Source organism: Panthera leo, chromosome F2 (genome assembly GCF_018350215.1).
Source record: "Panthera leo isolate Ple1 chromosome F2, P.leo_Ple1_pat1.1, whole genome shotgun sequence".
Taxonomy (NCBI): Eukaryota; Metazoa; Chordata; class Mammalia; order Carnivora; family Felidae; genus Panthera; species Panthera leo.
In genome coordinates, this window is record NC_056695.1 from 82,568,579 (window position 1) to 82,581,690 (window position 13,112).

Genomic DNA, 13,112 nt, shown 5'->3' on the forward strand with positions numbered 1-13,112 from the left:
TCATGGCCCAGAGCCCACAGCCGCGTAGAGCGGTGGTGGCCCCATGCGTGCGCCTGCCTTTGCCCCCCCCCCTCCCCCCACCAACGCCAGCCTCAGAAGCCGGGTCCGGACAGCGAGGACCCCGCCACGGACAGTGTGCGGGACGTCAGCATCAGCACCCTCTACCTGGTCAGCACCACCGTGGACAGGATGAGCCACGTGAGTGTGCAGACCCCCGTCTGTGAGTGACTGCTGCCCCCTCCTGACCTTCTGGCCCTGCGACCGCTGAACCCTGCAGTGGGCAGCTGCAGGGGCAGGGGCGCTCGCCGCCCCCCCCCCCCCCCATGGCCTTGCCGAGCCCCCGCAGCGCCTGGTGGGAGCTCCTGCAGCCGCGCCGCCGACAGACCCCGGCTCTGCCCCCAGGTCCTCTGGCCGCACCTGCTCGAGTTTCTCACCCCCGTGCAATTCACCGGGGCGCTGACCCCGCTCTGCAGGAGCCTCGTGCACCTGGCCCAGAAGAGGGAGGAGGTGGGGGCCGATGCCTTCCTCATCCAGTACGACAGCAACGGTGCGCCCCTGCTCTCCCCGTGCCACCCCTGATGCCTGACCCCACCCTCGCAGCCGCCCCCAAGTCCGCCCCGCCCCAGGTGCAGTCAGGGGCTGGGGCTCTGTGGGCAGGCGGCCCCCTGAGCGTTTCTCCCCCGTCCTTTCCAGTGACCCTCCCTTCACCCTACGCCATCACCACGAGACTCCTGGTAAGCGTTGCGCTTCGGCGCTCTGTGCTGGTGGCGCCGTGTCCCCTGACCACGGCACACCGAGGGGGTCTGGGAAGGCCTGGGCGCTCCCCTCGGTCCCCCTGTCCCCTGACTCCTGCTGTCTCGCAGGTGCTCCCCATGGGGTCGGGGGGACCTGCGTCTCAGAGCCGTCTCTGCCTCCACCTCCCCGGGAGGGCGGCTCTGCGGGGCACGGTGGCCCCTCGGGTCTAGAGCTCCCACCTTTACTTCCCTCAGACCGTGTCTTCCAACCCCTACCTGGGGGACGGCCGCGGGGCCGCCTCGCTGCGTCTCTTGAGCGTCCTGCATCGTAACATCCACCCTCTGCTGGGTCAGCGGTGGGCCACCACCGTCCCCCTGCTGCTGGAACACCTGGATGGTGAGGCTCCGGGCGCCGGGTGGTGTTCCTCTGCCGGTTCGCATCTGGGTTGTAGAGACCACGTTTTCTGAGGTGGAAGAAACGGCCCCCACGGAGGTTCGGGACACAAGGCGGGAAAGGCGTTCCCTGCAGGGTGTCCCCTGGGAGCATCTGGGGTGTGGGAGCGCCTTGGTCCTCCTGAACACAGGGCGAGGCCAGCCTGGAAGGCTCTGGGTGAACTCTGCTTCTATCGACGGGCGTGGGCTGGGCTGACAACATGACTGGTCGTTTCAGAACATACTGAAGAGACCCTGTCCCAGAAGGAGTGGGAGGAAAGGCTGCTGGCGGTAAGGGTGGTGGGGGGGTTGGGGGGGGGGCAAGGCCGTGGCCTGTCTTGGGGGTGGAGGCCTCTCCAGCCTGGGTCAGGACAGCTCAGGGAGCTCAGTAGGTGCTAGTGGGGGGGGGGGGCAGGGGAGGATGGGGGAGGTATGGGGGGGGGGGGCCGGGGGGAACCACCTGCTGCCGCCCTCACAGGTCGCTCACCCTGCTGTGACAGAGCCAGATTTCAGGGGCTTTGAGCTTCTGGGGCCCGGGAATCCTCTCTCCTGTCCCCTGCCAGGCCCACCGCGTGTCTGACCACCCAGGGTTTGCTCTGCCTGGGCTTGAAGGTCATCAACAGACCATTCAGAGCCACAGCACAGGACCACCCTGAGGTCACTGCATGTGACGTCACGGGGCCTCAGTGCCCTCCCCGGCCCCGTGAAGGGCTGCATTCCTGGCCCCTCACTGCTTTGGCCCCTGCCCACAGTTCCTTCGGGACACTCTGGCGGTCGTGTCTGACAACACGTGGATTTGCCAGCTGAGCCTAGAGATGTGCAGACAGCTGCCCTGCTACAACGGGACGCCCCAGGAGAAGGTGCACGGGAGGGGGTGCCCCGGGGTGGGGGGGTCTGGGCAGCGTCCTTAGGCTACTGTTCTTTTGCCTTGATTCCATGTGATCTTCTGCACGAACCTGTCTCCAGTGGCCTGTGGCCCTGGCAGAGCCAGAGAGGGAGGGCCCGTGAGCCTCCTCCCAGAGGCCCACGGCTGGGGGTGCAGGAGCCCATCGCCCCCACTCCTCGAGGTGGCCACCGTCGTGGGTGCCCGGCGGCCCCTCCCGCGTCTGCTCGGCGCTCCCGCACTCAGGCGTCGGGCGCGGCCGTGCTCCTTGGCTCTGTTGCAGAACTTCCTGTATAAATGCATCGGAACCACGCTGGGTGCCGCTTCGAGCAAGGAGGTGGTGAGGAAGCATCTGCAAGAGCTTCTGGAGACGGCCAGACACCAGGAGGAGGCCGAGCGCGAGGTGGTGCCCTCCCCAGAGCCTCTCTCTCCCCTCAGGCACTCGGCGTGTGCGTGCGTGCGTGCGTGCGCGTGTGACTGCACCTCTCTGGAGCGTGTGCGTGCGCAGGGGGCTCCTTCCCACCCCTGTCCTTGCCCAGGTGTGAGCGCACCTGTGCGTCGCCCAGGGCCTCGCCTGTTGCTTCGGGATCTGTGCCGCCTCTCACCTGGATGATGTCCTGGCCCAGCTGGAGGACTTCATGAGGTCAGACGTGTTCAGAAGATCCACCGGCATTTTCAACATTTTTAAGGTACAGGGGTCAGGGTGACCGCTGGGGCGGTGGTGGGGGGCATCTGGGTGGGACCAGCCGTGCTTCTGCCTTGGCCGTGCTGCTGTGATTTGGGGTCCTGCGGCTGCGGGTTCTGGAGCTTCCTGGGCTCAGGCAGCCTGCCGGTTGGGGCCAGGGCAGGGAGGTGGCATCCGGTCCTTGCTTCTTTGGGGGTGGGGCTGGTGGGTATGACAAGGGGCAGTCCTGTGCTGGCCGTGGGCTCTGAGGGGGCTCCCAGGGGCCAGGATGGGACTGCCCGCCTGCTGTGTGCGTGTCCTCTGCCCCCCGGTGGCCAGCGAAGGCTGCATTCTTGGGGAAGCCTGATGCAAGGGGCAAGGACCGCTGCCCCTTCCGCCACCCCAGTCCTCGTCTCCTGGTGCCTGTGGCAGTTACAGAATCTCAAGTCCGGGCCGGGTGGAAGGGCTCCAGAGTAGCCACTGAGAGGGCAGGGGCCCCTGCCCCCCCCTGCCCCGGCCCCCGAGTTGGCTCTCAGCTCCCAGCCCTCCCTTCTGCCCACCTCTCCCATCGTGGTCCACCGCTCAGCGCTTTCCCTTCTGCTGCTCTGTCCCCAGCGGGCCCGTGGCTGGCCTGCCTGTCCCGTCCCGTCCCCGGCGGAGGGACTCTCCGGTGGCACCCTCCGCTCCTTCGGTTATGCCTCTGACGTGGCTGGCCAGCTCAGCCCTTCTTCCGGAGGGACCTGGGGTTCTGAGCACAAGGCTTCCTATGGGGGGCAGGTAATGGCCCGTAACCGAGGCCCCGCCGACCCCTCTGGCCTCTCAGGACCGAAGTGAGAATGAGGTGGAAAAGGTGAAGTCAACTCTGATCCTGTGCTACGGCCACGTGGCAGCACGGGCCCCCCGCGAGCTGGTGCTGGCCAAGGTCGAGTCGGACATCCTCCGGAACATATTCCAGTACTTCAGCACCAAGGTGGGCGCCTCGGCAGACTGCTGGCGTGGGGGGCGCCACGCAGGCGGGGCAGGGACATCACCGCCAGAGCGTCGCGTTTTAACTCACTTCACTTTTGTTGTCAGGTTCTGGGAATAAAGGTAGAGACCAAGGTACAGTGTGTAGGGGCTAAGTGTGAACTATGCCTTTTCTCTTTTCCCTGGGCTGGCCTGGTTGTGAGCTTCAGGGGCAGAAGCCAGGGGGACGCCCCCTGGGGCTCCCCGGTCCCAGTCCCCAGGGATAGCATCGGGGAGCATCGTGCCGGGACGGGTCCCCACTCACCTCGGAGCAGCTTCTCCTCTTACAGCCACAGTAGGGGCCCAGGAGCTAGTGTCCCGGCCTGGATGCTGGGTGGTGGGTGGACAGAAGGATGGCCGGAGGGCTTCTGAGCGGCTGGCTGGCAGGCCACAGGCTGGGGCTCTGCTCCCCGATGCTCACGACGCCCACCTCCTGCCGAGCCTCACTAACGTGTTTCCTCTCTGGGATCTCTGGCACTAACTGGGCACTAACACCTCTCTAGGAGTGGCTGGGCCTTCCCCTTGAAGAGGAGACCCTCTGGGGTCTCCTGGGGTTGGCTGGAGGGGAGGGTATTCTGAGACTTGTCTCTTCCTGGACTTCGTGCCCCCAGGACAGCTCCCCACACCCCCTTTCCTGACTCCCCAGAGGCCGAGTCGGTGGGACAGGCAGGGGACAGTCCCGCTCTGCTGGGGCTCTTCTTGGGCGTGTTCCCTTCTCCTCCCACCTTGAGGTGCCCTTCCAGCCACACCCCAGGGTGCAGGGGACACAGCGTGCTGTCTGCCCGAGCCAGGCCGAGAGCCGAGTGCCGCAGGGGCTCCAGGCCCCCTGGTCTGCGTGGCAAGAGCTGGAGGAGGACAGGCTGAGAGCCCCTCAGGGAGGAACGTGTGTGGCTGCGGGGCCTGAGGGCTGTCACTCTGGGTGGCCTTCTGTTCTGGATTCCACCCCAAGGGCAGAGAGGCAGCGGCCGCCCACCTGGGGGCAGAGCCGTGCTGTGGGGGCGGGCGTTGGTGGCCCCCCTGCAGTCCTGTGTCCTTCCAGGACCCGGCTCTGAAGCTGTGTCTCATCCAGAGTGTGTGCATGGCCAGCCAGGCCATCTGCAGCAGTGCCCAGGCTGGCTCTTTCCACTTCTCGAGGAAAGCGGAGCTGGTGGCACAGATGATGGTGAGCTCTGGGCGGGGCCCGGCCAGTGCTAGGGTGGCTCCCAGGGCGCTGCCCTAGACGGGGGAGGTGGGCCTGGAGACGACGGGGGGGGGGGGGGGGGGGCGCATGCAGCGAGGGGCCCGGCACCCACTTGGGTTGGGGGACAGAGTTGGCCAGAAGCCAGCGCCGGGCAGATGGCTGACCAGGAGGAAGGCTGGTGCTTGGGCCAAGGGCTGAGTCACGGGGCTGGCTCCCCTAGGAGTTCATCAAGGCAGAGCCCCCAGACTCCCTGAGAACGCCCATTCGGAAGAAGGCCATGCTTGCCTGCACTTACCTGGTGTATCCTTTCCTCCGGGTGTGAGGGGGGCTGTGGGGGGGCCCTCCGTGCACGTGCCCTCTGGACAAGGGGTGTGGCACGGGGCCTTGACTGCGGTTCAGCTCCCTGGAGCCAGCGCTGGAAGAGCGAGTGCAGGCGGACTTGATCCGCGGCTGTCTACACAGCGTCATGGCTGTGCTGCCTGAGCCCGAGGAGGAGGAGGACCGCCAGGAGGTATCACCCTGCATCCACGGCGGGCAGCGGGCAGGCCGCTGCAGGCACCGGGGTCACTGGTGGCCTCATCTCTTTCTAGTCACTGTACCTGGACACCATGCACGCCCTTGAGGATTTGCTGACAAGCCTCCTTCGGCGGAACATGACCCCGCAGGGCCTGCAGATCATGGTGGAGGTGTGCGGTGGGTGTGCCCTGCCCTGGGGGTGCCCCCCCCGCCCCCCGCCCCCGGCAGCCGGCCCCATGCCTGGTTTTCCTGGCTCTGCCTGCTCCGGGGGCGCCGGGGAGTTCGGTGCTCTCTGCAAGTGTATGGGAGGGGCGTCTGTGAACAGGAGGGCTGCCCTGCCTGGACAGGTGGGCGGATGGGGGTGGGCCCACACAGGAGCCTCCCCTCGCCTCCCCTCCACTGCGTGGCACGGGGATGGAGAGACCACTCGGGCACCGGATGTGAGCTCCTGACCCTCTAGGGCTGTCGGGATGGCGGAGCGGCCACGTGGTAGCCAAGCCGCACCCCTCCCTGCCCTTTCCGGCGCTGCAGTCGCAGGGGCGAGACTGACCTGCTTGCAAAGGCAGCCCGTCCCCTGGTAGGCCTGGTTCGCTCTCGGTCCGCCTGGGGTGGCCACGTCTGCGGGCCGGGCCAACGGGACGGGGACGGAGCCCCAGCTGTAGCAGGTGACCTGCCGTGACCCGGCCCGCCGGCCGGGGACGGGTGGCCTGGCAGGGGCGCCGAGCCTCCCGCGGTGCGCAGGCTGCTGCTTCCCGGGCTCAGCCCTGCCCCGGCACCCACGCGAAGCCCCCTCTCCCCCAGCACCTGAGCCCGTGGATCAGGTCCCCGCGGGGCCACGAGAGGGTGCGGGCGCTGGGCCTAAGCGCCTGCCTGCTGCAGCACTTCCTGGAGCACCTGCACGTCAGCGTGAGTACCAGGCGACTCCCCTGCTCCGGCCTCGGTCCTGGGTCCCCTGGCCTGGGGGCTGCTGTGCGTGGCCCCCACGTCCCACAGCACCCTCCCAGCTCCCCGGTGCTCCTCTGGCGGTTCCACATTCCGGGGGCCCCGCCATCCTCTTTCCGGAGACGCGCACAGAGGGGCCGGTCGGGACCAGGAGTCGTCCTCAGGGCTGGCCACTCAGAGTAAAACCTGACGGGCACCCCTCTCCTCGGGAGCCCCCGCGTCAGCTGCGGGGAAGGGGAGGTGGGGGCCGGGTAAAAGAAAGCGAGGACGTTTGGGCAGAGGCAGGGGTTCTGGAGCAGTAGGGGTGGGCTGCGAAGGGGCTCAGTCCGGGAAGCGCGTGGTTGTCTGGCACTTCGGGGGGGCTCGGGGCCACGCTGTCGGGGCTTCGCGGCTGTGCGCACAAGGCCGTTGGTCTGGGTGATCCTCGGATAAATTTCGCGTCGTCCTGAAACACCCCTGTTGTGATTTTGATAGGGATTGCGTGGGACCGATGGATTAACTTGTTGAGCATCCGTCAGTAATAGGTCTTTCCACCCAGGCCGCTCGGAAACGCGGGGACGGCATCTTCACGCCGCTCTGCCGTGAGAGACTTTGGTGCCTTTGCCAGCGAAGCGCCTTCTGCAAGCGCTGTCAGTAACTGTGACTGTAGTTAGTGCACACGGAAAGCGGGGGTTTGGGGACTCTGAGACGCGAGGCGGTTCGTAAGACCCGTCGTCGTTTCTAATGAGCGTTAGTTCTCTTGTGCTTCCAGAAGCACAGTCGTGTCGCTTACAGATGCTGATAATTTGGCCTTTCCCCCCAACACCTGTGCCTCTCGGCCTCTCGTGTTGCCTGGTGTTTCCAGAACAAAGTGGGGACTGACAGCGGCCCCCAGACTCTAGATAGTTGCACTGCTAGGTATCCTCTATCCTGTTCCAGCTGCGTCTTTCTTTTCTTAAGTGTATCTGTTACTTTGTGAGAGAGAGAATGCACACGGGTGGGAGAGGAGAGGAGGGGCGCGGAGAGAGAATCCCAAGCGGGGTATGCGACCATCAGCACGAAGCCCATCGTGGGGCTCAAGCTCACGGACAGTGAGATCATGACCTGAGCCAAAGTCGGCCTAACCGACTGAGCGACCTGGGCACCCCTGGTCTGTCTTAATGAGGATGTTTATCAGGAGTAGATGCTTGTGGTCTTTTCTCTTGGTTTTTTGTTTGTTTGTTTGTTTGTTGTTTTGTTTTGGTTTTTTACCTACCCAGACCCTGATTGTTTGTCTCGCTGGACCTGCTGCCTGTGTCTGGATGGTTTTCGCTTCTGAGCGAGCTTAGGTGGCCTTTTCCCACAAATTCTTTCCTGGCCTGCTTTTCACATAAGCCCAGTCTAAGCAGAGTTCACCTTTGTGTGTGAGGTGACAGATGTCTGGCCTCGCTGGGAGGAACGGTGGCTGGCCCCCAAGGTCCTCCCTGCAGCCTACGGCCAGGGTGAGGGCCTTCAGCCGAGCCCTCAGAGCGGCGGAGCCTGACTCTCCCTTAAAGGCGCCTGTGCACGGACAGGGTGCGGGCGCTTCCCCAGGAGGCCTCATGCGTGGCGGGCCGATGGGGGCAGGTGGAGGCAGGAGACCGAGCGGTGTGCAACTGATGTCGCAAGGCCGTTTGTTCAGCGTGGGGCAGGCAGGGCTCTGTATCTGGCCGGGAAGACTAGGCCCCGGAAGATGGGCCCGGGACCCCGCTAGGGCGAAAGGAGATCTCACGCAGCCCTTCACCTGACGGGACCTGTGTTCTAGGGGAGGGAACGTCCCACGCCTCCTGGCCAGGATCAGCAGAGCCCTGCCCCCCTCTGCTGCCCGTGGGAACTCCCTCTTTATCTCCTGATCGCCCCTCTGCCCGCACACACCTGCTGCCGGACCCTCCTCCTCTTAGGGGTCCTGGCAGGGGAGCAGCTCACCGAGGAGCTGTACTGGTCACACCCCTGCCTGTGCCTGGGTCCAGCTGGTGCAGGGACACCTGCCCACTCCTGGCATCTTGGGGGGCCTGGCCCTTCTCTCTGTCCCCCCCAGTGTTGCACGAGGGCCCCCTCCTTCTGCCTCTCCAGGCCCTGGTGCCCTTCCACAACCTGGGCCTCCTCATTGGCCTCTTCTCCCCACGGTGTGCGGACTTGTGGCCTGCCACCCGCCAGGAGGCTGTGAGCTGCGTCCACGCCCTGCTGTACCTCCAGCTGGGCTATGAGGGTGAGCCCCTGGCTGGACAGAGCTGCTGGAGGGAGGAGGGGGTGGAGCCTGGGCCTTGGGGGCCAGGGAAGCACCTGCCCGGCCTCCCTCTGCCTTGCCTCTGAAGGCTTCTCCCGTGACTACCGGGATGATGTGGCCGAGCAGCTCCTCGCCCTCAAAGAAGGCCTCGTGCACCCCGACCCCGCCGTCCTCTTCCACACCTGCCACAGCATAGCCCAGGTACCCGCCGGGGTGGCGCCGTCACAGCAGCCAGCTCCGAGCATGCCACGGGCTCTGCAGGGCGCCGGGTGGGTGTGCCACGGGGCCAGCGGGCTGGCCCCGCTTCCACCTTCCTGGGGTCAGCCCTCCGAGGCCCAGCAGCAGGGGCGTCGGGAGCTCAGCTGCCGGCTCCAGAGAGCCGAGGAAGCTGCCCCAGCCTGCGCTGTGAGCCCCCACGCCAGGACGGCACTCCTACGCCATCTGGTATCTGGACCTGGCCCTCGGGTCCCGAGGCGGCGTGCTCTCCTGCAGAAGAAGGAAGGGAGGGGGTGAACGGGGCCCTTCCTGGGTGGGGAGGGAGGACTCGGCGGGAGGAAAAGACGCAGCCCTGGGGGACTCCGGGTGGAGTGGGAGGTGTGCGGCTGGGGCCAGACGTGGCGCGGCTGCCGTCTGTGGTTTTGTGTCCCTTCCGTTCTGTGTGCTGTCTGTCTGCTTTAATGAGTGGCTCGCTCTGCTGTGCTGACCAGACGAGGAGGGGGCTCCGGTCCGTGGCTGGGCTGCTCAGGGCGGATGTGCCACCCCCCACCCTTGACCCTGCAGTCTGGACACCTGCAGGCCACCCCACGGGTCAGGAGGGCAGCCGCCCCCGGACTACCTTCCAGGGGCCTGGGTCAGGCAGGTCCCGGAGGCACCCCGTGTCCCGGCAGGGCCAGGCTTCAGCCCCAGCGCGCCTCCTGTGCGCGAGCCGCCACCTCGCCCCCGCACCCACGAGGGGGCGAGGGCGGCTGGAAGAGGCACCCGGCAGCCCCTGACCCCGGGATGCTGGGTCTGTGTCCCCACCGGCTCAGTTCTTCTGACACAGCCGTTGTCCTAGATTATTGCCAAGCGCCTCCCGCCAGAGCAACTCATCAGCCTCCTGCTGACCTTGTTTGAGAGTCTGGGAGACCCGGACAAGAACTGTTCGAGGGCGGCTACCATCATGGTCAACTGCCTGCTGAGGGAGCGAGGGAGCATGCTCCAGGAGAAGGTGAGGGGGGCGGGGCGGGGCAGGGAGGGGAGGGGCCGGGCTGGGGCCTGGAAAAAGGAAGGGGAAGGGGAAGGAAAATGCGGGGGGCGCGGAGCCCTGCGGCGGGTGGGCACTGGCTGGGCCCTCTGCTCCGGGCCCTTCGGAGAGTCCCACAGCTGGCTGGCCCACGGGGGCCCTGCCCGGGGCGCTCACGTGCCGCCTGCTCCTTGTGGCCTTCCCGTTCACCCTGTCACCTCTGTGTGCCCTTGGGAGCTCAGGTGGCTGTCTGCGTAGTTGTTCCCAGTCGTGCGTCAGCAGCGGCCCTGCGTCAGCGCGTGTGCAGTGACGGCTGACACGTTCCGCGCTCGGGTCCCCGCGGGCGCGAGGTGGGCTCCAGGGGTCGGGTGGCTGCTTCAGCGCCCGCCCTGTGAATCCCTGAGAGGCGGGCCTGTTGGCCAGGAGGGGTTTGAGGCTCCCTCTGGAAGTGGAGCGTCCCAGCAGAGCACGAACTCGTCCTGGGGGCTCCCACGGATGTGCACGCACAGGCGTCTGCCCGCTCCGGAGTCCCCGGTCCCCCAAGCCGACACCCCGCAGGCTGCCCCTGCCTCCCTGCAGTGCGGAGCACCGGCTGGTTCGTACCCCGTAGAGACGGACTCACACCCTTCGTGCCCTCGTGTGCCGCCCCTGCCGGCGTGAGGTCACGCACACCGTCGCCCGCGCCTGCGCACCGCCTGGCTGCCGCCTCGGTGGGCACGCGTGCGGTTCCCAGGAGGGGCCGCGTTGCCGTGGGCCGCACGAGGGTGTGTTTCTGTCGGGGACACAGGCCGCACCGTTGCCGGCACTGGTCCGCGTCGTCCTGGGGGTGAGTGGCGGCTCCATGTTGAGCGGGACTCGCGTTTCTCTGGTGGCTCGTGAAGTTGAACGCTTTTGTACGTGTGTGCCGTGCGCAGCCGGAGACACCCGTGCCTTGCCCATTTTTTTTCTGGGTTGTCTGCGTTTCTCCTGTTGATCTGAGCCAGGACTTTATGTATTCCGGATACGAGCTCTCCGTCAGAGATACGCACGCACATATGTACGCACTCGTGGGCACACGGACACGTATATGCCACAAGTACCTTCTCAGGGAGGGACGAACAGGAGTTTGCTGATGGAGAAGGTGGAAGAGTATCAGAAAGGGCCACGTGGCAGGAGAGCTGTGCGCGGTGACCCTGGAGAGAGAGGGTGTCCCCTCGGGAGGCACTTGCCAACGGGCTGCAGGTGTGACGGGAGGGCACGGCCACGGCAGGGTTTGCTGGGGGAAGGCTGGGATTTTATTCTGCACTCAGCGGGGCTCCCCCGCTTGGACCTGAGTGGTAGAGAGGGGCCCCGGAGGCCCCATGCGCGTGGAGGGGACGGGCCAGTTTGGAGGCCGGGGCCGCTGGTGTTCCTGGTGCGTGGGTACACGGGCCGCACTCCGGGTGTCCATCCGGCTGTGAGTGCTGCTGTAACGGGTGTGCAGACGGCTGGCCCTTGGGTGAATTGCCCACGGCGGGGGCGCTGGGTCGTTCGGGCCTCTTTGAACATTTGGAGGAGCCTCCTCTGTTCCCACGGCGGCCGCACCGCCAGCCGTGCAGAGGGCTCCCTTTCCCCGAGTCCTCAGCCACACTCGTTTTTGTTTTGTTGATCGCAGCCCTCCTGCTGGGTGTGAGGTGGCCCCTCAGAGTGCTTTTGACTTCATTTCCCTCAGGATTCCTGACGACGCACTTGGCCATTTGTCTGTCTTCTGGGAGACCTGTCTGTGACCTTTGCCCGTTTTGAGATGACGTTGTTTGGTCTGTTGTTGTTGGCTGTGCGGTTCTCTGTATGGCCTGACCACCAGCACAGTGTCGGGTGTGTGACCCGGGAGTGTTTTCCCATTCTGTAGCCCTCGATTGTGTCCTCGGACACCTAAAAGTCGTCGTTGTTTTGTAAGAGGCTCCGTGCCTGGGGCGGGGTGTGGCGGGGGGGCGTTGAACCTAGGCCCTGAGATCAGGAGTTGCCAGGTGCTCCTCGCGCACAAAAGGTTTTCCGATCCGACGCAGGCCTAGGTTTTTGCCTTCGTTGCCTGTTCCTTGGGTGTCATGGCCAAAGAATCACCACCAAATCCGTTGTCGTGAAGCTTCTGCCTGGTTTGTTTTTTTGGAGCCCCCGTTCCCGACAGAGGAAGGCTCCTTTCATGGGCCCGGCGTGCCGCACCCGCCGGCGGGGGCTCAGGGTGCTGCCGCCTGCACGGTACCCTTCCCAGCTTCGGCCCACAGACGCGACACGCAGCCCCCTCGCCCCGCGGAGCGGGACTGCTGACGGCCGGGCTCGTGCTTCAGCGCGTCTGTGACACGCACCTCCGTCTTCTGCGTGACGGGCACGCTCGCATCCTGCACCTGCGGAGGTCACGCGGGCCACCACTTTCCTCCCTGCCCTGAGAGGCCTTGGCGGGGGGCCCTCTTAGGGACACCAGGGCACTGTTGAACGTCTCCGACACGGAATCAGAAAACGTGGTCTTGGCGGGCGGCGTGACCGGACCGAGGGCCCCCGGCCCCAGCGTGCAGCGATGGTGAAACAGAGCGTGTCGTAGCGTGAGCGCAGAGGGCAAGACGGGAGGGCGCCGGCTCCTGACCTGGGTCGTCTCGGGAGGCAGGTTGGGTTGGGGGGTTCTCTGGGTTGGGGGGACGTGTGCTGGCGAAGCCAAGGGGAACAGGTGAGAGGAGACCCTCTGCAAGCGAAACGGGGCTGCTGCTGTGGAGGCCTCCCGGCAGCTCCGGCCCGGCGGCCCCCGGCTCAGGCGCGTGCCCGAGAGACGTGGAGACAGACGTCCCCGCGAAGACCGGCATGTAGACGCTCACGGCAGCGTTGTGCTTAATGGCCAAATGAAGGAACCTGAATGTCTGCCGGTTAATAAACGTAAATAAAACACATCCCACCCGTACGCTCAAATGTCACTCGGCAACCCGGAGGAGTGAAGTATGAAACACGCTCCGCGTGGATGAGCCTTGAAAACGTTGTGCCCCATGAAAGACAGCAGCCACCAGAGGCCACCTAGTGTGTGAGTCCACAGGGCCGGGAGGGGGTCAGGGGCCGGGGCCGGGTGGTTAACGCACACGCGGCTTCCCTGGGGTGATGGCAGTGTCCTCGCGCGGCACGACCCTGTGTCTGTACGAGAGACCGCCGAGGGCTGGACCGCGTGGCGCGTCCTGGCTCGGAGCCGTGAAGAGAGCGCACGGCGGGAGACCGCGCCGTGAGGGGTGGACCCCAGCCTGGGGCACGGGCGCAGGGCCGGTGAAGGTGAGCCCTGGGGCTGCCCGGAAGGTGGAGGGCGCGCGGGCCGTCGGAA

At 66.1% G+C, this 13,112-nt stretch overlaps 1 protein-coding gene across 8 annotated transcripts in view; it reads left to right on the forward strand.

Annotated features, from left to right (window-relative positions):
* MROH1 (maestro heat like repeat family member 1) overlaps positions 1-13,112 on the forward strand; it is a 62,712-nt gene that overhangs the window by 38,016 nt on the left and 11,584 nt on the right. For 7 of the 8 annotated variants that reach the window (XM_042923887.1, XM_042923895.1, XM_042923888.1 and 4 more), the window contains 18 exons: positions 91-198; positions 403-547; positions 694-734; positions 990-1,131; positions 1,405-1,457; positions 1,919-2,026; positions 2,333-2,452; positions 2,616-2,738; positions 3,537-3,683; positions 3,788-3,814; positions 4,758-4,880; positions 5,119-5,198; positions 5,298-5,409; positions 5,489-5,584; positions 6,216-6,320; positions 8,427-8,562; positions 8,669-8,781; positions 9,635-9,787. In XM_042923887.1, the coding sequence (XP_042779821.1) occupies positions 91-198; positions 403-547; positions 694-734; positions 990-1,131; positions 1,405-1,457; positions 1,919-2,026; positions 2,333-2,452; positions 2,616-2,738; positions 3,537-3,683; positions 3,788-3,814; positions 4,758-4,880; positions 5,119-5,198; positions 5,298-5,409; positions 5,489-5,584; positions 6,216-6,320; positions 8,427-8,562; positions 8,669-8,781; positions 9,635-9,787 (1,932 nt within the window). The remainder of the gene's footprint in view (positions 1-90; positions 199-402; positions 548-693; positions 735-989; positions 1,132-1,404; positions 1,458-1,918; positions 2,027-2,332; positions 2,453-2,615; positions 2,739-3,536; positions 3,684-3,787; positions 3,815-4,757; positions 4,881-5,118; positions 5,199-5,297; positions 5,410-5,488; positions 5,585-6,215; positions 6,321-8,426; positions 8,563-8,668; positions 8,782-9,634; positions 9,788-13,112) is intronic. The other variant, XM_042923894.1, reaches the window with a different exon arrangement.